Source organism: Chiloscyllium punctatum, chromosome 1 (assembly GCF_047496795.1).
Source record: "Chiloscyllium punctatum isolate Juve2018m chromosome 1, sChiPun1.3, whole genome shotgun sequence".
In the NCBI taxonomy this organism is placed as follows: domain Eukaryota; kingdom Metazoa; phylum Chordata; class Chondrichthyes; order Orectolobiformes; family Hemiscylliidae; genus Chiloscyllium; species Chiloscyllium punctatum.
In genome coordinates, this window is record NC_092739.1 from 40,028,674 (window position 1) to 40,054,487 (window position 25,814).

At 41.3% G+C, this 25,814-nt stretch overlaps 1 protein-coding gene across 9 annotated transcripts in view; it reads right to left on the bottom strand.

The window, feature by feature from the left end:
- wdfy3 (WD repeat and FYVE domain containing 3) overlaps positions 1 to 25,814 on the bottom strand; it is a 406,146-nt gene that overhangs the window by 189,516 nt on the left and 190,816 nt on the right. For all 9 annotated transcript variants that reach the window (XM_072594588.1, XM_072594809.1, XM_072594597.1 and 6 more), the window contains 4 exons: positions 20,341 to 20,559; positions 14,982 to 15,163; positions 7,571 to 7,802; positions 1,907 to 2,067 (listed from right to left, as the gene is read on the bottom strand). In XM_072594588.1, coding sequence (XP_072450689.1) covers positions 1,907 to 2,067; positions 7,571 to 7,802; positions 14,982 to 15,163; positions 20,341 to 20,559 — 794 coding nt within the window. The remainder of the gene's footprint in view (positions 1 to 1,906; positions 2,068 to 7,570; positions 7,803 to 14,981; positions 15,164 to 20,340; positions 20,560 to 25,814) is intronic.

Sequence of the window (25,814 nt, forward strand, 5' to 3'; positions counted from 1 at the left end):
CTTGTACAATTTTAACATGACCTGCCAGCTCTTATACGCAATACCTCGTCCGATGAAGACAAGCATACCATATGTCTTCTTGACCACTCTATCCACCTTTGTAGCGACCTTCAGAGTACAATGGACCCGAACTCCCAGATCTCTCTGCTCATCAACATTTCCCAAGGCTCTTCTGTTTACAGTATAGCTTGCTCTAAAATTAGATCTTCCAAAATACATCACCTCATATTTGCCCAGATTGAACTCCATCTGCCACTGCTCCACCCAACTCCCCAGTCTAACTATATTCCCCTGTATTCTTCGACAGTCCTTTTTGCTTTCTGCTACTCCACCAATCTTCGTGTCATCTGCAAACTTACTGATCAGAGCAACAGTGCCCTCTTCCAGATCGTTTGTGTATATCACAAACAACAGTGGCCTCAGCACTGATCCCTGTGGAACACCACTGGTCACCTTTCTCAGTTTCAAGAAACTCTCTTCAACTACTACTCGGTCTCCTGTTGATCAACCAGTTCTTTATCCACCTAGCTAGAACATCCTGCACACCACGTGACTTCACTTTCTCCATTAGTTTACCATGGGGAACCTTATCAAACGCATTACTAAAGTCCATGTATGACATCTATAGCCCTTCCTTCATCTATCAACTTGGTCACTTCCTCAAAGAAATCTACTAAGTTGGCACAACCTACCCCACACAAAACCATGTTGCCTATCACTGATAAGCCCATTCTCTTCCAAATATAAATAGATCCTTTCCCTCTGTACCTCCTCCAACAACTTCCCCACCACTGACGTCAGGTTCACTGGTATGTAGTCACTTGGAATATCCCCACCACCCTTCTTGTACAGGGGGACAACATTAGCAACTCTATCCAGTGTTCCAGCACTTCACTTGTGTTTAAGGATGCTACAAAGATGTGTGTCAGGGCCCCAGCAATTTCTTCTCTCGCCTTTCTCAGCAACCTGGGATAGATCCCATCCGGCACTGGAGATTTGTCCATCTTAATATCCTTTAGCCTACCCAACACATTCTCCCTCCTTATGTCAACATGATCCAGAATAAACAAACTTCCATCTCAAATCTCAACATTCATCATGTCCCTCTCCTCAGTGAGCACTGGCAAAGTAATCACTGAGAATCTTACCCATTTTTTCAGGTTCGATATACAACCTTCCTTCCTTATTCTTTGGCAGACCAACCCTTTTTCTAGTTACCCTCTTGCTTCTTATAGGTGAACAAAAGACTTTGGGATTCTCCTTAATTCTGCTCACTAAAGTTATTTCATGACCTCTTTCAGCCCGCTTGATACCTCGTTTGATATTGTTCCTACTCTCCTGATATTCCTCCAAATCCTGTTCTGTTCTTAGCTGCCTGAACCTTATGTACGCTTCTCTTTTCCTCTTGGCTAGATGCATAATTTCTCCTGTCACCCACGGTTCACAAATCTTGCCTTTCCTTTCAAAGGGACATGCCTATCCTGCACCAACCTCACTCTATCTTTGAAAGCCTCCCACATATCAAATGTGGACTTCCTTCAAATAGCTGTCCCCAATCTACATTTCCCAGCGCCTGCTGAATTTTGATATAATTGGCCTTGGCCCACTTTGATCGTGGTTCTAAGGGAAGGATAAGGTACCTGAGTAACTGGTGATGCTAGCTGTCCCATGCTCCTACTACACAGTAGCAACATGAGTGGTCTTTGACACTAGCAGGACATTGACATCAAGCCAAATTAACTTTATGCCTATAACACAAATGTCGCATTTGAATTTAAAGGCCGGTGTAATGCCAGATCTAATTCTGTACTACCAAACAATTTTGCAAATTGAACACAAATATGTGTAAACCGAACCATGTCTTAAGGCATAGTTTTTATTTTATGCGTTTCCTTTAAATGCTCACCTGTTTGGCTATGGTTTTGCTGTCCACCTTGTTGTAATTTTTTCTAATCCTGGCCACTGTGAGTGAAGAGGCTGAAAGTGCATACAACCCAAAAGATACTTTCTCCTCAGGAATCAGACTGATGGGAGATGGAATGACCATTTCAGATTTTGAATCCTTGCCTTTATAAAAGGAACACATTAGCAACACACAAATTAGAAAAAATATCAATATCTATTACCTTTAAAGAAGAGAACTCTCAGCAATGCCACATACTCGCAGATGAATAACTTTTTATAATAAAAAGAAATCACAACAGCAAAGCTATTTTGCAGCATAACTACATAGTATCAATGATGCAATATTTACTAGCTTTAAACTCTGCCCAAGTTGTTCAATTACACGTGGTATGAATTAGAAAAATCTTTGAACTAAAACATACAGATTTTCCACAAGTGACTCAAATGCAACTTTCCATCTGATATATTTCATCCTAACCCTCTTCAATTTGAAGCTATGACTCACATTAAAATTGATAGTGTAGAAGTGTTGGATAGACAGTTGGTACTTAAAGTTGACAAGGCACTGGACCCAGATGAGATGCATCTTTGATTATGAAGGAAGCAAGAATGTAAATTGTAGGGGCACTGGTCACAATCTTTCAGTTTTCCCCAAATTCAGGAGAGGTGCTAGAAGACTGAAAAACTACAAACATGGTAGTCTTGTTCAAGAAAATTTGTAAGGCTGAGCCCAGCAATTACATAGCAATCAGTTTAACTTCAGTGATAGAGAAGCTTCTATAGACAATTATTCAAGACAGAATTAATCGTTACCTGGAAAAGGGGGTTTGTTAGAAAGGGCCAGCATGGATTTTTGTTTTTCTAAATAGGGGAACAATGCTGAACTAACTGGAGAGATTTTTGAAGAGATAACAGAATGGGTCCATGCAAATGACACTTGACACAATGTATATTGACTTTTAGAGGACTTGAGGAAAGTTATGAGTCATGGACTGAAAGGGTCAGTCACAAGATGGATACAAGACTAGTTGATAGGAAACAGAGTAGTTGTCAATAGATATTTTTCAGGATGGAGGAAGGTTTGTAGTGGATGTCTCCAAGTGTCAGTACTGTGACTGTTTCTTTTCTTGATGTATATTAATGATTTATATCTTGGTGTGCAAGGGGCAATTTCAAAGGTTGTAGATGACAACATTTGGAAGAACTGTAAACTATTAGGAGGACATGATAAAACTCCAGAAGGACACAGACAAGTTAATGAAGTGGAAGATAGGTGGACAATGAATTCCAATTCAATGTGCAAGGTGATGCATTTTGGTAGGAAGAATGTGGAAAGACAATAAAATGAGTACAATTCTAAGGGGGTGCAAGAGCAAAGAAAACTGGGCATTTACGTATGTAGATCACAAAATAGCAGGACAGGTAGAGGGTGTAGTAAGTAAAGCTTTATTAACAGGCAGTGAGCACAACAGCAAAAAAAAAAGATGCTGTTAAACTTGTAGAAGACATTTGTTAGCTCTCAACTGGAGTATCATGTATAGTTATAGAGATCACAACATAAAGGATATGAACACATTGGAGAGGGTGAAAAAAAAACAGTTTATAAAGGAAGGCTCCAGGAATGAGAAACTTCAGTTATGAGGATAGACTGAAGGTCGGGTCTGTTCTTCTCAGAGTGAAGGAGGCTAAGAGAGGAACTAATAGACATCTTCAAAATAAGGAGTGGGCTGGATAGAATAAAGAGTGAGAAACTATTCCAGCTCTTAAGAGGAACAAGAACAAGAGGACATATTATTCATGTATGTAGACTTTCCATAATAAAGTTTATTTTAAAAATATATTTTGAAATCACATCTCATTAATTTCTGCAATCTACAGATGTCATTGTATAACCATTTAGTTATACAATCAAAAATTAGTATATTGTAAATTCCACAGACTAAATCTCAGAAATAATCACGTATAGGCATCAAGGTGCTTTTCATTAAGACTATCGTTAATCTTACAACGGAGAATTTACATCTTTGTTTCAACTGAAAACTATTCTAGGAACAAAACACCAATATAATATTATTGTGTGCTTATGTTTATCTTGTGCTTTGTGCGTTAGGTTTTTAAAAAAAGCAACAAAAGCAGTTCCAAACAAATTAAGCATTTCATAGAGAACAATTCTAAACCACTGAAATACATCCATTTCTTCTTAGAAAATTTTGGCTTACTGCATGTAATGTCCAATATTAGAATCCATGATCACTGTATTTAAATACAGTATTGATATTTTATTCCCCCTGAAAATACTCAATGTAGAGTTGTAAAGATAATTGGGAGCACAGAAATTTAATAGGTTGAGAAAGTGGGATACATAAAAAACTAAACTACCACAACAACACTATATGCTATACCTCCAAATTATAACTGAAAGGGTTACATACACTGCGTTCTGTAATGGAAATAAGATGGAGGAATAAATATGTAAAGAAATATATTTAGGAGTGAGAGACAGAGAATGATAAGCACAGGAAATTTTACCCACCCACAAAGAAAAATTGTTAAGTGGCAATGAAAGGAATACAGGAAAGATAGATTGTATAAAGTGTGCAGGATTCCTTTCTTAACTCAATATGTTTAAAAACAAAACTGATAAAAGTAGGGGCATTTCCTGATTACTACTGGAAAGTGAACTAGAAATAAACAGAGGAACACTAAAGACAGGGCAATCGCAAAATATTTACATAATTAAGATAAAAGATGTGAGAAGAACAAGAAAGAAATAAATAGAATGCAAATAAGCTGGTATTAAAATGAAAATCTGAACTAGGGAACATAAACTAGCAAAAACAAAACTAAGTACCAGTACAAAAGAAATGTAAAACATTTAAAATGACAAGATTCCTAATGAAGGGCTTCTACCCGAAACGTCGACTCTCCTGCTCCTCGGATGCTGCCTGACCTGCTGTGCTTTGCCAGCATCACACTCCTGGCCCCACCAAATAACAAAACTGCCCAGAAGGAAAAAAAGCAAGAAATCAGCCAATAAATATGTATCATGCGTGAATAAAGAAAAATGGAAAAAAAATCTTGAGAAAAAGGAGGCTCAGTAGTTAGCACTGCTGCCTCTCAGCACCAGGGACCCAGCCTCGATTCCAGCCACAGATGACTGTGTGGAATTCGCACATTGTTCCTATGTCTGTGTGGGTGTCCTCTGGTGCTCCAGTTTCCTCCCACAGTCCAAATATGCGCAGGTTAGGTTGACTGGCCATGTTAAATTGCCCATAGTGTCCAGGGATGTGCAGGCTGGGTGGATGATCCATAAGAAATGTAGGATCATGGTATAGGATAGGAGGGATGGGGACAGGTAGCTGTGAGGGTCAGTGTGTTCTCGGGCCAAATGGCCAGCTTTCACACTGTAGGAATTCTATGATTCTATAAAGAAAAAGGTGTTAACCAACTACGCAGGCAACCAATAAGGTATCAAGAGCATACATGAAAAGTTTAGAGGAAAACTAATTAGCAAGACATGGAGAAAATAGAATCCTAAGCTCTTAATAATTGTGTTCAAAGGAAAAGTAAAGAATGCTCCAGATCAGTAAATAACAAAAGTAGTAGTTAAAGCCAGTTAATGAAGAACAACATCATGGACTGCCAATGGCAAAAATCAAAAATATAAAGAGACATTTAAAATAGAAATGAAGATTATTGATAAAATAATTAAGCTTAGAGAAAGGATAAAAACTCTTCATCTGGATGGAGCAAAGCCCACGCATCTTCAAATGTTGGGGAAGATATAGCATTTGCTTTAAAATTAAGCACATTTGAAATTAGCGCTAGAGAGCTAATATGATTCATACAGTTAAAATGGAGTTAGAAAAATTAATTTAAGATAAAACTAGGAGCTAAAGTAGGCCAGACTCATAGAAGCCTGCTGCACCAATGATAAGATTATAGCTGTTCTAATCTTAGCCTCAAAAAGACTTACTTTCATTGTTCCCTTGACTCTCTTATTGCTGAAAAATGTAAATATATTCAGGTTAAGATAGAAAATAACTCAGCCACCATGTTCTCACAGATAGATGGTATCAAAGATTCATGACACTCAAAAGAAATTCCTTCTCATTTGTTTCAAATTGGTAACACCTTATTCTAAAACTATAATCCTAAATCTCGATATAGGCGATTGAAGGAGATTGCCTTTTCAGGAACAATTCCATCAAGTCCCCTCAGAAACTTATGGTTCAATAAGATTACTTCTGATTCTTCTACACTCTAAAGAGCACAGATTCAACCTTCTCAACTTTCCTTACGAGACAACTTCATCCCATAAATCAACCTAGTAAACCCTCTCTGCGCTAATTCCAATGTAAGTACATCCTTTCTTAAAAGAGACCAAAACTGTACAGAGTTATGGTCTCAACAAGATGCTGCATATTTCTATCAAGACTTATCAACTTATTCCCCTTGTAACTTTTCAATTGCTCTCCTAATTGCATGACTTTGAATTCTTAACTCTGCATGCTCCATGTACAAGGACACCCAGACTCCTCTGTTACTGCAGTATGCTATCATCTCTCTTCCCTAAAGTAATATTTTGTTATGCTATTCTGGATAACTGTATATTTCCCACTTTATGCTTGATCTTATAAAGACCTTACCTTTTTATTATTCTATATTTTTTATACTGCACTGAGCTGGGAAAAGGACTATTCTAAAAACCTAAGATATTGGAAAGAATAGCCAGGATCTGTTATTAAAATGAAAATCGGCCAGCAATAAGTAATTGTTTAATCTGAAGTGGTGACCAGCTTTCAATGACAAAAGCCTTCTGCTTGCTAAAAACTATCTAAATGCTCCTAGATTGCTGAAGAACTCTTTAAGTGTTAACAAGATACCCAGAAGCCTGTGGAAGGGAAGGTGATGGCCTTTTCTCTACAATAAAAAAAACCTAACCTTGAAGAAAGGCACCTTACTTTCCTTCACCAGTTGTCTAAGCTTTTGCTTTTAACTAATAAGTCAGAGACATTACAATGTGGCAAACCAGTTGCTCTGTGCCTCCGCCAAGCTAGTGAAAGTACTTGAAGACATAGAATGACGAATAGCATGTCACAAAAATCCAAAAGGACAACTTCAGTGAACTACTCAGGGACAATTAAACAGCCTTCCTTTTTATCACCCTCACTCATAATACCAGTTTTTTTTGCATGTCTGTATATGTGTGCATAAGAGTGGCTTTAGACGAGGGAGAGAAATTTTAATGGTTAAAGTGGATGATTCATATTGTTCTGCAGACAGTGTTGTCATTGTTACCTAACCTAGAGATGTAGGACCACACTGAATTTTGGCCCTTCCTATTTCAGAAGCTTCAGTTACTTAGTTATGCCACAGGAAGACTTTTTTTTAAAAACAATGCTGAAGAATGTTTTAGTCATAATCCATAACTGAAAAAAGTATCACCAAGGACAAGTGTTGGTACATCATGCTTAAATCAATATGACAAAAACAAAATGAGCGAGAAGGATTTTTCAACAGATATACAAAGCTGGGGTAAATCTGTTATGTGTAATAACACCAACATGTGCATTTTCTCTCAAATTAACAAACTCGTTATCTGCCAAGAACCCAATTAGCTTAACGTTAAACATTACAATTTTGCATCAAAAATATTACTTACATGGAACACACACAGCTTGGAAGCTACCAACATAGTTTGGTCCTAATTCATAAATGATAGAAATACTGGAAGCAGGTAAAACTTCCTCCAAGAAGTGTGTAGGTCCTAGACGCCATACTAACGATGAGACCTGACGCTGAGCCGGAGGTGTTCCAATGTAGCCATACACTGTGCTAACAACTGGCAGATTAGTTGACCCTGATCCACCAGGTGAACTGTGGATATAATGAAGCTGCAAAGTCAAATAAAAAGAAACAGTTATCATTGTCTCAATGTCTGCTTCACAAAGAAATATAAGTCAACCACATAAAACTTGCACTTTCTGGATGTCACAGCAAAAACTATCAGCTCAAATTAAAAGTCAGTAGATAGATTGTGCAATGTGTGTTCATTCTGTTTGCAGTTTAACAATTAATGTTGTTTCAGTAAAATCAATGTCTATAACATTACCTGGTTCTATAATTGGAATTTTGGATACTATAACACATTGAATACTATTTATCATGAAGCATTCACCACATGAAACAGAGACACTGCCAGAAAACTAAGAATTCAGTCTGCAAATACACAATTCAGTTACATTTCTTGAATAAAACGGTCTAAAAGTCTGCAGACGACACCAAAATTGGCAGAGTTGCCGATAGTGAGGAAGGTTGTCAAAGGATACAGCTGGATATAGATAGATTGCAGATTTGGGCAGAGAAATGGCAGATGGAGCTTCATGTGGACAAATGTGAGGTGATGCATTCTGAAAGATCAATTTGAGGTGTGAAATATACATTAATTGGCAGAACCTGGGTATCCTGGTCCATAAATCCCTGAAAGGGGCAACATAGGTGGATAAGGTGGTCAAGAAGGCATACTGCATGCTTGCCTTCAGGGGCCAGGACATCAAATATAAAAGTTGGCAAGCTATGTTGTAACCGTATAAAACTCTAGTTACGCCACATTTGGCATATGGAATGTAGTTCTGGCCATCAGGGAGAAAGTGAGGACTGTAGGTGCTGGATATTAGAGTCCAAGAGTGTGGTGCTGGGAAAGCACAGCCGGTCAGGCAGCATCCGAGGTGTAGGAGAGTCAACGTTTTGAGCATATGCTCTTCATCAGGAATCAAGGAGACCCAAGACAGTTGAGAGATAAATGGGAAGAGGGTGGGGTTGAGAGAAGATAGGTAGATATAGGTTTGGGTCAAGATGATAGGTCGGAGAGGAGGATGGAGCGGATGGGTGGGAAGGAAGATGGACAGGTAGGAGAGTTCAAGAGGGCGGTGCTGAGTTGGAAGGTTAGATCTGGGATAAGGTGGGGGAGGAGAAATGAGGAAACTGGTGAAATCCACACTGATCCTGTGCTAGTGGAGGATCCCAAGGCAGAAGATGAGGCATTCTTCCCCTATGCATCAGGTGGCTAGAGTTTGGCAGTGGAGGCTGCCCAGAACTTGCATGTACTTGACGGAGTGGGAAGGGGAGTTGAAGTATTCGACCATTGGACGGTGGGGTTGTTCAGTGCATGTCCCCCAGAGATGTTCTCTGAAACATTCTGCACGTTGGCATCCTGTCTCCCCACTGTAGACGAGACCACAGAGAGCAGTGGATGACGTGCAAATACAGGTAAATCTCGTATGGATATAAAAGGATCCTTTGGGGCCTTGGACGGAGGTGAGGGGGTGGTGCAGGTATAGGTTTTGCCCTTCTTGCGGTGGCAGGGGAAGGTGCCAGAGGTGGAGGGTGTGAATCTGACTAGGGAGTTGTGGAGGGAATGCTCCCTATGGAATGCAGATAGGCATGGGGAGGGAGATATTTCCCTTGTGGTGGGGTCTGTTTGTAAGTGGCTGAAATGGCAAAGGATGATGCGTTGTATCTGAAGATTAGTGGAGTGGGGTGGGGTGGAGTGGGGTGGGGTGAAGAAGAGATGAGGACTAGTGGGGTTCTACCCTTGTTGCGATTGGAGGGGTGGCTCAGGTGCAGGAAGTGGAGGAGATACGCTGGAGCGCATCATCGACCATATGGGTGGGGAAATTGCAGTGTTTGAATAACTAGGCCATTTGGATGTTGCATGGTGGAATTGGCCTTCCGGGAACGGATGCGACGGAGGGGTGGAATTGGGATTAAGGAATAGAGTTTTTACAGGAGGCTGGGTGGGAGGTGGTGTAGCCCAGGTGGCTGTGAGAGTCGGTGGGTTTGAAGTAAATGGCCGTGTTGAATCAGTCGCTGGAAGTGGAGATGGAGAGATCCAGGAAGGGGAGGTGAGTGTCCGAGATAGTCCAGGTAAACTGGAGGTCAGGGTGGAAGGTATTCGTGAAGGTGATGAACTGTTCAACCGCCTCGTGAGATCACAAGGTGGTGCCAATATCGTCATCGATGTAGCAGAGGAAAAGGTAGGGAATGGTGCCAGTGCAGCTGTGGAAGATGGACTGTTTCATGGACCCAAAGAAGAGGCAGCAATAGTTGAGGCCCATGCCTCTCCCTCTGGTCTGGAGGAAGTGGGAGGATTGAAAGGAGAAATTGTTGAGGGGGAGGACCAGCTCAGCTGATCGAATGAGTGTTAGTGGAAGGGTACCGGTTGGGTTAGCAGGAGAGGAAGAAACAGAGAGCTTGGATGCCTTCGTCATGGCGGATGATGTGTACAGGGACTAGGTGTCCATGGGGAAGATGAGGCATTGGGAGCCAGGAAAACAAAAGTCATGAAGGAGGTGGAGGACGTGGATGGTGTCCCGAATGTATATGGTGAGATCTTGGACCAAAGGGGACAGGATGGTGTCAAGGTATACAGAGATAAGGTTGGTGGGCAGGAGCAGGCTGAGATGATGGGTCGATGGGGGCAGTCAGGTTTGTGAATTTTGGGTAGGGGATACAATCAAGTGGTGCAGGGTTCCCAGACTATGGGGTTGGAGGCTGTTGGTGAGAGATCCCCTGAAGTGATGAAGTTGTGGATGGTTTGGTGATGGGGGGGTGAGGTCGTGGTTGAGGGGGCAGTAAGAGGTGGTGTCTGAGAGTTTGCTTCAGCAGTGTAGAGGATGCTGTGCCAAATTACCTCCTGACAATATTGTCTGCTAGTTTGATAATGAGTTTGGGGTTGGAACGGAGGGCTGCGCATTGAGTGGGGGGGGGGGAAAGAGGTTAGAGTAGGGGGGGGGGGGGGGGGGGGGAGTGGAAAAAAGAGGTTGGGGGGGGAAGAGGAGTGGACAGATTGAAGCGGTCAATGAAATGATAGTAGTTGGAGGTGAAGAGATAGAGGGCGGGTAACAGACTGCACAGGGTGTCCAGGTGGATGGGGTGTGTTGGAGGCAGGAGAAGAGGTCGTCAGAGGGTGGGTGGGAGTCCTGATGGAAGATGCAAAGATGCCCCTTTGAATATTTCCACTTCCTCCAGACCAAAGGGGTAGCAATGAGCACCTGCTTGCGGCCCAGCTATGCCTGCTGCTTCATCGGGTACGTGGAACAGTCCATCTTCTGCAGCTACACTGGCACCATTCCCCACTGTATCAATGCCACCTCGTACTCCCAGGAGGAGGTTGAACAGTTCATCACCTTCACAAGCATCTTCCACTCCAATCTCAAGTTCATCAGGACCATCTTGGATACTTCCCTCCCATTCCTGGACCTCTCCATCTCCATTTCCAGTGACCGACTCAACACTTACATCTACTTCAAACCCACCTACTCCCACAACTACCTGACCTATACCTCCTCCCATCCTGCATCCTGTAAAAACGTTATCCCTTATCCCCAATTCCTCAGTCTCCATCGCATCTGCTCCCAGGAGGACCAATTCCACCACAGAACATCCCAGATGGCCTCCTTCTTCAAAGTCCACAACTTCCTGTCCGATATGGTCGACGATGCTCTCCAGTGCATCTCCTCCACTTTTTGACCTCTTCCCTTGAACATCACCCCTCCAATCGCAACAAGGACAAAAATCATCTAGTCCTCACTTTCCACACCACCAACCTCCGGACACAACACATCATCCTCCGCCAATTCTGCCTCCTACAAACAGGACCCACCATTAGAGATATAGTTCACTCCCCACCCCCATCTGCATTCCGTAGAGACCATTCCCTCCACAACTCCCTTGTCAAGTCCACGCCCCACACCAACCCACCCTCCACTCCCGGCACCTTCCCCTGCCACAAGTAGTGCAAAACCTGAGCCCACACCTATCCCTTACTGCCATCCAAGTGCCCAAAGGATCCTTCCACATCTGACGGAGATGTACCTGTACTTCCACACACGTCATCCACTGTGTCCGTTGCTGTCTATGTGGTCTCCTCTACACTGGGGAGACCGGGCACCAACTTACAGAACATTTCAAAGAACATCTCTGGGACACACGCACTGAACAACCCCACTGCCCTGTGGCTGAACACTTTTACCCTGCCTTCCACTCCGCCAAGAACATGCAAATCCTTGGGACTCCTCCACTACCAAACTTTAGCCACCTAACGTGTGGCGGAAGAACGGCTCATCTTCTGCCTTGGGACCCTGCAACCACACAACATCAATGGGATTTCACCAGTTGCCTCACTCCACCACTGCCCACTTCACCACATACCCCTCCTCACCAATCTTATTCCAGATCCAACTTTCCAACTCGACTCCGACTTCAAACTGTCCATCTTCCTTCCTGCCTATTTGTTCCACCCTCCTCTCGACCTATCACCACCCCACCTTCATCTACCTATTGCATTCCCAGCTACCTTCCCCTCAGCCCCACCCCATCCCATTTAGCTCTCAGCCCCCTTAGACCATCTCCTCATTCCTGAAGAGCTTATGCTCAAAAAGTCAACTTTCCTGCTCCTCAGGTGTTGCCTGACCTGCTGTGCATTTCCAGCACCGCACTCTTTGACCAAGTGCTGGCTGTAACACTACCAGAAGAATGTGGATGTTTTAGAGTGGGTGCAGAGAAGGTTTACCAGGATACGGTCTGGTCTGGAAGGTTTTAGGTATGAAGAGAGATTGGATAAACTAGATTGTTGGGGTGATCTAATAGAGGTCTACAAAATCCAGAGAGATGTAGATGGAGTGAATAGTCAGAGGCTTTTTCCCGGGGTGGAAAGGTCAACTACAAGATGGCACAGATTCAAGGTGAGAGGGGGATAGTTTAGGGGAGAAGAATGGGGAATATTTCTCACAAAAGCTGGTGGGGCCTGGAATGCACTGCCAACGAAGGTGGTGGAAGCAGACATGTTAGCACCATTTGAGGTGCATCATGATAGACACATGAATGGAAGGTGAACAGAGGGATAGAAATAGCGTATGGACAATAAGCAGCGAGTCTAAATTACGACTAAGAATTGGCAGAGGCTTGGTGGTCCGAAGAGTCTGTGTTCCTATGCTGTAATGTCCTTTTTCTGTTCCAAATGCTGGCATTACTAATTCAGTTATTGCATAGTTTTTTATAACAGACATTTATGATTAATCCATTAATGCTACACTCTACCACAATTCTTTGGTTTTAGTTTTTTTGAGGGAAGGAGAAAATACTTTGCCAATATTGAGGTGCCACAGGTGACTCAGCAGTTAGCATTGCTGCCTTGCAGCACCAGGGACCCAGGTTAGATTCCAGCCTCTCTCAATTGTCTGTGTGGAGTCTGCACATTCTCCCTGTGTTTGCATGGGTTTCCTCCGGATGCTCCGGTTTCCTCCCACTGTCCAAAGATGTGCAGGTTCGGTGAATTGACCATGCTAAATTGTCCGTAGTGCTTACGGATGAGTAGATTAGGTGCCTTATTCAGGGGTAAACAGGGTAATAGGTTAGGGGAATGGGTCTGGGTGGGTGACTGTTTGGGTGGTCGGTGTGGTCCTGTTGGGTCGATGGGCCTGTTTCCACACTGTAGGGATTCTATGATTTCAAAGAAACAATTTGCATCCTTTCCATATGGAAATTGACACTAGTTTAATTCAGATTGTCAATGTTTTGTTCAAACATGCTGACATCATTACTGGGTACTGTGCTCCTTTGTGATTTCTTAGATTGCTACTCCAGCTAGACAAAGAAGGCTGTCTTTGTTTGAAAACAAAAAGTTGGCGACTGAAAAAGTCATTAAGTAGAGAAATGTACTATGACCAATTAAAATTTAATACTGGAAATTTTAATGGGGTGGATTGTCTTAAAATTCAAGAAACTATGAAATTTAATTAAATTAAATTCAAATATATTATATTTAATTGTTTACTTGATTGTCAAATTAGTTGTTGTAAAAATGATAATTACCTAATTAATTTGCTTGGAATAAATGCTATACTATTGGCTGTGTTTTACACTGGGATGCATCACATTGCTACGGTCAATTTCTAGCTTAAAAGACAACATAACTTTATTGAACTATAAAATCATGGTATTTTCTTTAGTTCATTATTTGAGAATGTATAAACTTTCCTGGAGAATCCATAAAAGTGATCTGAACAAACTAAATCAATTGAAAAAAATAATAGAACAAATTGTCCAGAAAATGTTTTCAATACATTAACAGGCCCAAGCACATGCCCTTAGAAACTTGGTAGTCTTAGCAATTCTGCATGGATTTTCTTTTGCTGCCATTAAAAGCCCATGTTACAAGCTTTCTCTATATTGTATGGTAAACAATATTGTATGTATTTTTATCCCCTAGTCATTAGATAATCATTTAGGACTACTTTTATGAAAGTACTTACTAAAACCAAATAGTTCCTCTGGGAATTGGCATCTACTGGACAATCAATTGGCTTTCACTATTTGATTAGCTAAAAATTATACTTGGACAGGAACAAACATCACCTAGAGGGAGAACTGTGAAGTCAAAAATAATGATAAACTGTCAGAGAAAAATCTTGTTGGAAGGAACCTCATCACTGATGCTCTGTACAAACAGACATGGCAGAAATTCACCAAATTCACCTCAGACAGCACCTTCTAAATCCATGACCACATCCATTTAGAAGGACAAGGGTAGCAGATGCATGGAAACACCACCTGCAAGTTCCCCTCTAAGTAACCCACCATTCCTTCACTGCCGCTAAGTCAAAATTGTGGAATTCATTCCCCAACAGCATTTGTGGTCAAGCTACAGCACATGGACTGCAGTTCCAGCAAGCAGTTTTGATCACTTTTCATCATCTTCTCAAAGGCCCCTAAGGACTGACAATTAATGCAGGCCAGCCAGTGACACCCATGTCCGTGAGTGAATTTTGGAAAAAGTTGCATTCCTTAAACAATACAAAGACCTAAGTGATTTGGCAGTGATGGATCATTTTTATTATACCAAGATGGATAGAGTCACTGGACTTGTGATGTCATTTTAAAGAGAACACAAACTGACCTACAGCAGCAGAAAGTTATCTGAAACAAAAATTATTTGGTAAAAGTTGTATTCCTGCATTCCAAATGATTTTACAGTTGCAACTTTCGACATGGGTTCTCTCAAAGCATCATACCTTTACTGTGTTAACATGCTGACCGTCCACATACAAGGTAGCAGTGCTGTTCTTTAACATTCCTTTACTCATCACAAGTACCAGGTGATGCCACTGTCCCTCATTAATCAGATCACTGCAGCGAAATCGGGCACAGCAGGGAAGAATTTCATAAAAGGAGGACTCTTCACTGAAGTCATCAACTAAAAAGAGAACAACAATTAAACCCTTGTTTGACAGGATGACATCACACTGCACTGCTGCATTTCATAAATGTTATATCTTTTAGCCACAATACTCCACATGCTACAATTATTAATAATACAATGCCTTTAATGCAGCAGAATATTGTTTTACAAAGGCTTCAGGCAAAAGTTTAGTGACGGTGGGAAGACTAATCACCAATTTGAAAGAAAAGTAGTTGCTGGCTACCAGGGGGTTATGAAGCCCGCCCCAAAGGCGCTGCATGCTTCAAGTAGAAGAAATTAGTGCAAAATAACATGTTTCGCCCACTGGAACTGCCTGGACACAGCTAACCTGGTGGCATTACATAGGGTGGATTTAAAAGTGTAGATTGGAAGGAAGGAAGAGGTGGAGGACAGTCAAGTAAGGAGGGGTATGTGCCTGGTGCACAAAGAGCACCTTCCAAAGTCAGTACCCTTCTTACCACTCTTCCAAATATATTTTTTTGGAAAAACTGGGCATCCACTCCCATCCAACAGCTCACACCAATTGCATAAGCACATGGACAGACAATACTGGGATTAATTGAATTGCTAACAAACTCAATAGACTGTTAACTCCTTATTTAAATATCTCAGGTTGCTGATTTCATTGTCTATCCACCTCCATAATTCAACAATTAGCTAGGCACTGCATAGCCTGAGCATTCACCCTAAAATACATGTTGCACTTCTCTCAATGAAAACACTTCCAGCAATAGCATGTTAAATAAATCCCATTAGAAAACAAAATATTAAACTGAGTCACTCAAGTAAGTTTTAGGTCAGGAAGTTGGTTAGCTCAGTTGGATTAATGCCAACCGCATGGGTTCAATATCTTCACCAGCTGATATTACCATGAAGGATTTTGCTTCTCAACCTCTAACCTCGCCTCAGGCGTGGTGACCTCAGGTTAAACTACCACCCTCATCAGCACCTTGTACAGTATTAGTAACTAGCTTTGTGTTTCATAGACATATATGGGGCAACACAATGGTTCAGTGGTTAACACCACTGCCTCACAGCGCTGGCGATAGAGTTACACATTTTCCATGTGTCTGCGTGGTTTTCGAAACAGGTACTCCTGTTTCATCCCTTAGTCCAAAGATATGCAGGACAGGTGGATTGGCCATGCCAAATGGCCCACAGTGTCCAGGGATGTGTAGGCTAGATGGATTACTCATGGAAAAGCAGGGTTACAAGGATAGGGTTGGGATGGATGCTGTTCGGAGGATTGGTGTGGACTCAATGGGCCAAATGGACTGCTTCCACACTGTAGGGATTCTACGAAGTACTCCCAAGTCCCTTTATGTTCTAGCTTTCTGCAGGTTTTCTCCAGTTAAATAAAATTTTGTTCTCCCTTCCAAAAATGAACAATTTCACATTTTCCCCATGTTGTACTCCAATTGCTAACTGTTTGCTCGCTTACTTAATCTGTCAACAAACTGCTTGCCACCTCCTCACAACTTACCTTTCCACCTATTTTTGAGCCATCTGCAAATTTGGCTACGATAGGTAAAGCAGAGTACTGGCAACATACATCTGAAAAACCAATGACGTTGTCAGTTTACAGATGAGAAATAAGAAGTGGCCAAAAATACATGTTTTGTGTCACCAGAGCTCATTGGTTTCTTTGCACAGGCCCAAACAATGATGCAGATTCTCTGGTTACGACTAAACAAGATGAAAATGGACCCAGCAAATCACAGCCTCACAGATGATGGCGATGTAGATGTAGAGGAAGATGATATCATCAATTGCTTCAAAACTTGCAGACAGTTTGAAAGAAATCTTTGTCACAGTCACATGGAATGCCTTTTGTGATTTGATAAGAGCTGGGGGATATAGGCCTGATGCAGAGATTTAGACCTGGAGTGCCAGGAATAGAGAACTTGGATTTGGAAGGCAACACGTTCATAGATATTTGGAAGAAAAGGAATGTTAGAGAACAATGATGAGAAACCTGAAGCAGAAATCTGAAATCAACAATGGCAGCTAAAATACTTTGTAGCTTGCGATAAAGTTTTCAAGTCCAATTATTTTATGATAGATATAAATTTGTGAAATGATGTTAAGATCAATTACAATTGTTCCATTTCTAAAACAGCTACATTTTCCTTAGTAACAACTCGCCTTTACATATATCATCTAAGATAGAAAACAGCCCAATATGCTTTGGAAATAAAATGAAACTAAAATTCATACCAACGCAGAGGGGAAATACTAGATGGTGACCAAAATGCTGGTCAAAGAGGTGGGTTTTAAAGGAAGAGCAGGATAATTAAAAATGAATATTACAGCATGTCTGAAATACATCTTCTCAATGGCATTAAAAGACAGGCACAAATGCTGACCTTGTTACAGTATTCATATCCGATAAAATATTTTTTCAAATAATGCACTACTGCACCATGAGTCAGGAAGGAAATGACGAATTTCAGAACTTAAGGAAGAATTAGTATTAAGAACTCTCATGAAGGATTTTATTTTAAAAAGCAATGTCTGCACCCATGAACAACCTACCGATTAACATTCTCAGTTGCATACATTTATGAGATATGGCTTTGACAAGCATCTAATGTTCGTGTGTAAATGAATTTTAGCAATCTGAATAATTTTCCTTGAATTTTACCTTCTTCTTACTTTTCCCAATCAAAGAAAACCAAAACAACCAAACAACAGAATGTTACCTGAACCCTCCAAAGGCTACCATTACAGGGGATAATTGCAAAGTATAGTTTTATTCACTGGAATAAAGCAGGTCAAGGTGATTTAATTGAAGTTTTTGGATTTTAAAAATAAATTGATTGACTGGATAGGGAGAAACACTTTATGATGATACAGCTTAGGGCAATGAGAGATATCTTTAAAATCAAATCCTGGGCATTAAGTTTAAGTGGTCCATTTTAAGGTGTACTGCAAGCAAAGTGTGGTAGTAGAATAGAACTCTGACCAAATAGAACAATTGTTATTTTTTCACATCCTCTATAGTCAAGTCAGAAGCAAAATATTTATTCTTCTGCCATTTCCTCACTATGACAAACTCTCAATTCTTGACAATTAATTCATTTTTTACAAACTTCTTTTTGCCTTTTTTGATATTTGTAGAAACACTTGCTATCTGTTTCTATACTCCTAGCTAGCCTCCTCTCTCACTATTTTCTTTCTCCTGATTAATCTTTGTCAGTCATTCTGTGGTGGTTTATATTCTGACCAGCTTTGCACAATATTGGTGTTTTAAAATAAGTTTAATTACTTCCTTAATTTCTTCAGTTACTCTTTGGTGGTATGTCCTCCCTTTAGAATTTTTAAGGGTAGGAATTTACTCATGTTGAGTATTCTAAAATATATCCTTAGATGAATACCTCTGCTTCTCTATGACTTCTCTGAGCCAAATACCTGTTTGCCCATATGGTTTCCCTTACTGAAGTTTAAAACACTACTCTTGGACCCACTCTTCGCCCTCTCGAATGGAATATAAAATTCAATCATTTTGTGGTCACTATAATTTGGAACTGCTTTTACTTAAAGATGATTAGTTGATCCTGTCTCATTACACAATACTAGGTCTAACATAACTTTCTCTTTGGTGTTCTTGCAGCATAGTGATAATATTCCCACCTCTGAGCCACAGGACCTGGGTTCAAATCTCACCTGCTTTAGAACTGTGTTGTAACATCTCTGAACAGGCTGATCAGAAATGATTTAAAATATCTATAACCTGCTTTCTAGTTGGTTCATGGTGTTCTAAGAAATTTAAAAGCATTTTATGAATTTCTCATTCAGACTAGCACTGCCAATCTGATATTTTCAGTTTGTCTGTCAATTAAAATCATCCATGATAAAGGGAATGCAGACCCTTTGTCACTAGTACTCAACATTTCTCTTTGCATAGATCACCCTCCAACGTGACTAGTGTTAGCAGACCTGCAGACCATCCCAACAATTGAGTTCCTTCCCCCACTAATTCCATTTCCACCCAATTCAATTTTACATCCTATCTCCTGAACCAAGAGTATCTCTTAACAATGATCTAACTTACTATTATTCTTGAATGTCACATACTGAATACTTAAGGCTCAATCTTTGTCATCCTGCAGATATGTCCCTATAATACTATCAGATCATATTTACTTCAGTATATACTGTTAATTTGTTTACTTTGTTGGATTGCTACATGTACACAGATATAGAAGCACTAGCTTTGCCTTTCTGTTACCCTTGTAACATTTAGTCTTGACTGTTAGTCCATTCTTAGGTTTTTCTCTCTTTATCTTTTCATACTAGTTGCTGACCTTCATTTTCCATATTCCTATTCGGCTCTCCTGTTTTATCTGTACTCCTTGATTTGTTGCATCTACCCAAACTTAATCTGCTACTGCTACTAAATTTAATTCCTCACCCACCTTCTTTAGTTTGAAGCCCTCTCTACATCCCTAGTTACACAGCTTGCTGAAACACCTATCCCAGCACAGATCACGCATAGATTATTTCAAGAGTACAGATTCCACTTTCCTCAACGCTGATGCCAGTGCCGGACAGAACTGAACCCACTTCCCCCAAATAGTTCTTTGAGCCATGTGTTCATTTGTCCAATCTTATCTGCTCTATGTCAATTTGTCATGGGTCAAGTAATAATCTAGAGATGATTACATTGATGTTCCTTTATAACTTATCACCTAGCTTTTCATGCTCCTTCTGTCACCGATATGATATGGACCACAATACGTGGATCCTCCTACTGCAAGTTCTTCCCAAACCCCAAACAGCTATCCCAAACCCTAGTGCTGGCCAGACAAAGGTAGCTATCTGAGCACTCACATTTTGCTGCATACAGATGAATTTTCACAAAGTGCTGAAATTGAAATGTTATCTAAGTCTCACAAATCATTACTGCAAAATAGTTAATAGGTAATAAATTTCTCTGCATTGGAGACAATGTTATAAGATATCTTTAACACATCAGTTGGATTGCCGTTTTTCAGTAAAATACTGCTCAATATGAAGACAGACGTTTTCCACAGTACTAGCTTCAATTTCAGGAACATACATTTGTCTTCACATTTGAGTAATACAATCAATGTCAGTTTTTAAATTCCTGCATTTCAAAACTAATACTATCCAAACATGTTCAACAGCATTTTTATATATCTACTCACCATAATTTTGCAGCAACTCCTCCTTAGTTGAAACCAGCAGGGACTTGTCTTTCCCAGAAAATACAACAGCAAGACAAATGAAATGCTGGTCAGAGGAGTTTGATCTTCGAACGAGGGTAAGAAGCCGAACAGGATGATTGTTCAGAGGAGTACTAAGTCTCTCAATGCAAAACCAAGTTGAATAAGTAAGCCCAGAAGGTGGTGGAAAGAATCGTTCACCTAAAAAAAATTGTAATATTTTAGATTATACCTATATAAATTGTCATATTTGCACAACAACCACAAATAGAAACCTGGTTTTCTGTTCAGATACATATTATAATATACAATATTATGTCCAGCTTAATGTGCACATTTTACTGATATGCAGGCACTTCTAAAATATATGTAATTTGGTAAAAACATGGGAGTGCTCCTGTCTCTAGGCCAGAAAGTTAGAGTTCAACTCCCACCTGCCCCAGGGGTGGGTCATAACATGTCAGAACAGGGTGATAAAAATAACTGAAAGTCCAGTGATGTTGATGCTCTACTGGAGTGAAGCAAGGCAAAATCACTGCCTAACAACTTTCACCAACAGAAATTGCACTTCAAATGCTGGGGTCAGGGGGATCATTCAAGTAATAGGGGTAATCTATGCTGTCTCATAGATGCCTGTCTGACACTGTTAACGAAAGCCAAGAGCAAGAATGCATGGGCTCTAGCCAAGGAGAGATTAAACAGTAAAACAAGTTTTCAAGATAGTTTCCAATTCTTGTTAGGGTGTAAGAGTACCCCTTAATAAATGATCTTCAAAGTATGCCTATCCCCAATAGGTTTGCTCTGTTGGATATTTCAGTAGATACAAAATTCAGTCATGCTTGCTCTCAGCAGATACTGACCTTGCCTGTTTAATCATGAGGTACGTCTGATGGAATTTTCAGGAAGTGTTCTCAGAGTTCTGACTGTAAGGAAAGAATTGCCTAGCCTGGCACTTTTAGACAGAAACTAGGTAGATCTTGAGTTTTGTACCAATACCACAACTCCACTGCAATGCCCACTACAAAATACTGTTACAACATATATGCTGGAAATGGTGGATAATATTAACTACCTAACATGGAGCCTGCCAGTTGTGGAAAACACTATCTGTACTATGCGTGACCAGCCATCTAATGCATCCACATGATTAACAAGGTCATGTTGTGGATTCAAAATTAAATGTAACAATAAGAAGATATTTTAAAACGTGATCTGTTAATACGCATGATTTGTACGCTTTGGCAGGAAATTAGTATGGGGAGTTAGAAATAATAGACTAAGATTTAGACCCTTTATTTTTATACTTTCCCTCAAGGGGTGAAGGAAGAGTATTTGACGGATACTGTAGTTGACCTGCAGATCCCTGTAATTCAGCAATTCAGAAGGCAATTGTACTGCAATCCAATCAATCAGTCTCCAAATTCAGCACAGATCTAAGTGAAGCTGATTCATGATGGCTAAACCAACTGAGATAGACTCATTAAAAGAATCAAGTATTAGCTCTGAATTATTTTAGTTCAGTTCCAACCACATTTTAAAATACCAAAGACAAGATAGTTGGACCCTGTTCACAATATTTCTGAAACTGTTGATTTATTCAAGTGTTTTTCTAACTTCCACTTTTGATATTTTAAACCACAGTAAAACCATTACTCTTTCTCACCCTAGCTATTGATAACAAGTATACAAATTAGCAGCTGGAGGTCATTTGGTTCCTTGCACCTCCTCTGCTACTTTCCTGCCAAATCTTTGTCCTTCACATCCCTTTGACTTCCTAGTCAGTCAAGAATTATGCATAAAATTAATGAGATGCAGTCAGGTAAGATAGGAAGAAACTTTTCCCATGATAGAGGCATCAATGACCAGCAGCATAGATTTGAGTTAGTTAAGGGACAGGAGGTTCATACGGGTTGTGAAGAAGAATTCTTTCATTGAACGTCATGAAAATCTGGAACTCACCTCCTGCAAGGGTGATAAAGGCCAAAACTCTCATGACATTTAAGTTGTATATAAATTTATGGGCAGAATGGTGGCTCAGTGGTAGCACTGCTACCTCTCAGTGCTATGAACCCAGGTTCGATTCCATCCACAGGTGATTGTGTGGAGTTTGCATATTCTCCACACGTCTGCGTGGGTTTGCTCCAGGTACTCCGGTTTCCTCCCACTGTCCATAGATGTGCAGATTAGAGGGATTAGCCATGTTAAATTGCTCAGTGTCCAAATATCTGCAGGCTAGGTGGAATAGCCATCAGAAATGTAGGGTTACAGGGATAGCATAGTGAGGTAGGTCTGGATGTGATGCCCTTTGGAGAGTCGATGTGGACTCAATGGCTGAATGGCCTGCTTCCACTGTAGAGATTCTTTGATTCTTTGAAATGTTCTTTTCACAACTTACTTATGCTCTATTCACATTTTTCTTACATAACTTTGCATCATCAGTAAATTTAGCAATCATATATTCAGTTTCTTTTATCCAAGCCATTAATATGGATTGAAATAATTGAGGCACCATCTGATCTCTGTGGCGCTCCACTCGTTACATCTTACAACCTATAAATGACACATTTATATGACTGTTTCCTGTTTGCTAGTAAGTCAATCCTCTAATATGTCACCGCTATACCACAAACCTTTATTTTGTGCAATAACCTTAGATGTAGTACCTTGTCAAATGTCTCCAGGGATGTCAAGTGCTCATTACTATTAAACAAAAATATAGTCTCTGGACCCAAAATGTTAACTCTGCTTTCTCTCCAAGATACTGCCAGAGCGGCTGACTTTTTCCAGCAATTTCTGGTTTTGTTACTCACTATTGTTATTTCTTCAAAGTAAGTTGACTAAACACAAATTCCCTTTCACAAATCCATGCTGCCTTTATTGGATTCTCTTGAGATTTTTACAATCATTGAATCTACCATCTCAGCAGTCACTGTTCTTAATACCGTGGGAGGAACTCCATCAGGACCTGGACATTCACCAGCCTTTAGTTCAAATAATTTTCCCAGACTACCCTTTGTCCCGGTGAATGTAATTATTTTAAGAATCTTATCCATTTCAATCTTGATTTATAATTATTTCCAAGGTGCTATTTAAAGGCACAAAATATTTGTTCACTTGATCTACCATTTCCTTATTTTCCCATATTAAATAAACTAGACTCTCACTCTGCAGGGCTAACACAATTTGATTCACTGTTTCCCTTTTAAGTATCTGTAGAATCTCTCAATATCTTATCTATTTCCATATTTTCAGCCAGCATTCTCTCAGACTCTAAATTCACTTGTAATTTTTTTGGGCATTCTTTGCGGTTACTTATATTCTGGGTGCATTTTTAAGGTGGGGGGGGGGAAAGATTTAAAAAAGACATGAGGAGCAAATTCTTTTTTTAAAAAACACAGGGATAGCATAGTGAGGTAGGTCTGGATGTGGAATGAACTTTGAGGAAGTGGTGGATGTGGGTGAATTACAACATTTAAAAGACATTTGGTTAAGTACATAAATAGCAAAGGTTTGGAGGGTTATGGGCCAGCAGTAAGCGGGTGGGACTAGTTTAGTTTGGGTTATGTAAGTCATGTGTTGCTGGAAAAGCGCAGGTCAGGCAGAATCCAAGGAACAGGAGAATCGACGTTTCGGGCATAAGCCCTTCTTCAGGAATGAGGAAAGTGTGTCCAGCAGGCTAAGATAAAAGGTAGGGAGGAGGGACTTGGGGAGGAGCGTTGGAAATGCGATAGGAGGAAGGAGATTAAGGTGAGGGTGATAGGCCGGAGTGAAGTGGTGAGTTCGAGGGATTTGACTGAGACAAGGTGGGGGGAGGGGAAATGAGGAAACTGGAGAAATCTGAGTTCATCCCTGGTGGTTGGAGGGTTCCTAGGCGGAAGATGAGGCGCTCTTCCTGCAACTGTCGTGTTGCTATGGTCTGGCGATGGTCGGTTTATAATAAATGTCCGTGTTGATTATAAACCGACCGACTCCCACAGCTACCTAGACTACACCACCTCCCACCCTGCCCCCTGTAAAAACACCATCCCATATTCCCAATTCCTTCGTCTCCGCTGCATCTGCTCCCAGGAGGACCAGTTCCAAAACTGTACAACCCAGATGGCCTCCTTCTTCAAGGACCGCAATTTTGCCCCAGACGTGGTCGACGATGCCCTCCACTGCATCTCCTCCACTTCCTGCTCCTCTGCCCTTGAGCCCCGCCCCTCCAACCGCCACCAGGACAGAACCCCACTGGTCCTCACCTACCACCCCACCAACCTCCATGTACAGCATATCATCCGCCGTCATTTCCACCACCTCCAAACAGACCCCACCACCAGGGATATATTTCCCTTCCCTCCCCTATCAGCGTTCTGAAAAGACCACTCCCTCCATGACTCCCTCGTCAGGTCCACACCCCCCACCAACCCAACCTCCACTCCCGGCACCTTCCCTTGCAACCGCAAGAAATGCAAAACTTGCGCCCACACCTCCCCCCTTATTTCCCTCCAAGGCCGCAAGGGATACTTCCATATCCGCTACAAATTCACCTGCACCTCCACACACATCATTTACTGCATCTGCTGCACCCGATGTGGCCTCCTCTATATTGGGGAGACAGGCTGCCTACTTGCGGAACGTTTCAGAGAACATCTCTGGGACACCTGGACCAACCAACCCAACCACCCGTAACTCAACAATTCAACTCCCCCTCCCACTCCACCAAAGACATGCAGGTCCTTCGACTCCTCCATCGCCAGACCATAGCAACACGACGGTTGAAGGAAGAGCACCTCATCTTCTGCCTAGGAACCCTCCAACTCCAACCACAAGGGATGAACTCAGACTTCTCCAGTTTCCTCATTTCCCCTCCCCCCACCTTGTCTCAGTCAAATCCCTCGAACTCAGCACCGCCTTCCTAACCTGCAAACTTCTTCCTGACCTCTCCGCACCCCCCACCCCCCACCCCCCCACTCCGGCCTATCACCCTCACCTTAACCTCCTTCCACCTATCGCATTTCCAATGCCCCTCCCCCAAGTCCCTCCTCCCTACCTTTTATCTTAGCCTGCTGGACACACTTTCCTCATTCCTGAAGGGCTTATGCCCGAAATGTCGATTCTCCTGTTCCTTGGATGCTGCCTGACCTGCTGCGCTTTTCCAGGAACACATTTTTAAGCTCTGATCTCCAGCATCTGCAGTCCTCACTTTTCCCCAAGGATCAATCCTTGGCTTTCTCCTAATTACATGCTGGAACTCAGCTACATCACCCGATGACATAGGTTTCACTTTTGCATGTACATTGATGACATTTAGTCTCACCCGCACCATGCACCTCTCATGACTCCTCCACTGTTGCTAAATGAGGTTTTATCACATCCAGTATTGGATGAACAGAATTCTCCTCCAATTTCCTTCCAAGTACTGAAAACTGAAGCACCAGACTCCCATCCTTCTCTCCCTCAACAGTCTGAGATAA